We start from the raw sequence: 1,082 nt of genomic DNA, 5'->3' as shown, positions 1-1,082 counted from the left end.
ACACAGCCACTCATCCAGGTCCCTGTGGCCAAGACACAGCATACTCTGTGATTCATGATGATTGTGTATCTCAAAGGGAAACATATGGCAACAAAGCGGTCATAGGCCATCACTGTGTACAGGAAGCCCAATATGCAACCAATACAATGATAGAAGTGTTGTACAACACAGCCCTGGAAAGAGATTCCCCCACCCCGTCCTGAGAGATATGACAACATCTTGGGAGCTGTAGTGGAACAGAAACCTAAGTCAAAGATGGAGAGGTTGCCCAAGAAAAAGTACATGGGTGTGTGGAGTTTTGGAGAGGTAGTGATTGCAGTAAGAATGAGAAAGTTTCCCAGCAGGGCACAGGCATACATTGTTGAGAAAATGAAGAGCAGGACATTCTCCAGGCCCTCTGTCTCAGGGATGCCCAGCAAGGTAAATTCTGTCACCATAGTGTGGTTTGTCATGTTTATGGATGAATCAGCTCCTGGAAGTCTGTGGAAAGACATTCTTGGTGAAATTTATTCTGTATGTGGATTAGAAGAGTTTAAATCACAGGGATGGAGTGAAAAAAGATGCAGACATTTACAGATAGACGTTGTAAACAGAACTGCCTTTCCTGATGATGGAATGTCTTTCTTCAGTTAGGTTTCTAATGGGATACAATGCTCTTTAAAATTCTTACCCAGAAGATCATTTACAAGGGCAGTTGCAGATGGCGTCCTTCACAATCTCACCCAGAAAGTAACTTTCAAGACTAGTGTCCTCTCTTTTCATCTTTATAAAAATGGTTCCATACCATTATTCAAGATGCTCTATTGTTCTTCTAGAATTATCAAAAAGACTCTAGAAATGAACATGTAGTGGAGAAGGGGATACAGGAGTGGGATAAGGATAAGGAAGAGTTGGACATGAGCATTATCAGGATACATCACATACAGTTGTGAAATTGTCCCAGAACAAATTTAACTAATGAACGATTATTTTTTCCAATCATGTTAGCAGCCAGCTTCAATTACATAGGCTAATGAGAATCAGAAACTACAGTATTTAGAACAAATTTACAATGCAAAGGATATACTTTGCAATTTTAAGCT

General features: G+C 40.3%; 1 protein-coding gene across 1 annotated transcript in view; it reads right to left on the bottom strand.

Annotated features, from left to right (window-relative positions):
- Positions 1-452, bottom strand: part of LOC114611111 (putative olfactory receptor 10D4) — a 4,429-nt gene extending 3,977 nt beyond the window's left edge. Inside the window, exon 1 of the mRNA XM_028755760.1 lies at positions 3-452. Coding sequence (XP_028611593.1) covers positions 3-452 — 450 coding nt within the window. The remainder of the gene's footprint in view (positions 1-2) is intronic.
- Positions 453-1,082: the final 630 nt, after the last annotated feature.

The sequence above is a fragment of the Grammomys surdaster genome, unplaced genomic scaffold (genome assembly GCF_004785775.1).
Source record: "Grammomys surdaster isolate TR1022 unplaced genomic scaffold, NIH_TR_1.0 126086, whole genome shotgun sequence".
Classification (NCBI taxonomy): Eukaryota; Metazoa; Chordata; class Mammalia; order Rodentia; family Muridae; genus Grammomys; species Grammomys surdaster.
The sequence above is the reverse complement of the archived record's forward strand: the minus strand, read 5'-3'. Positions and strand labels throughout refer to the sequence as shown.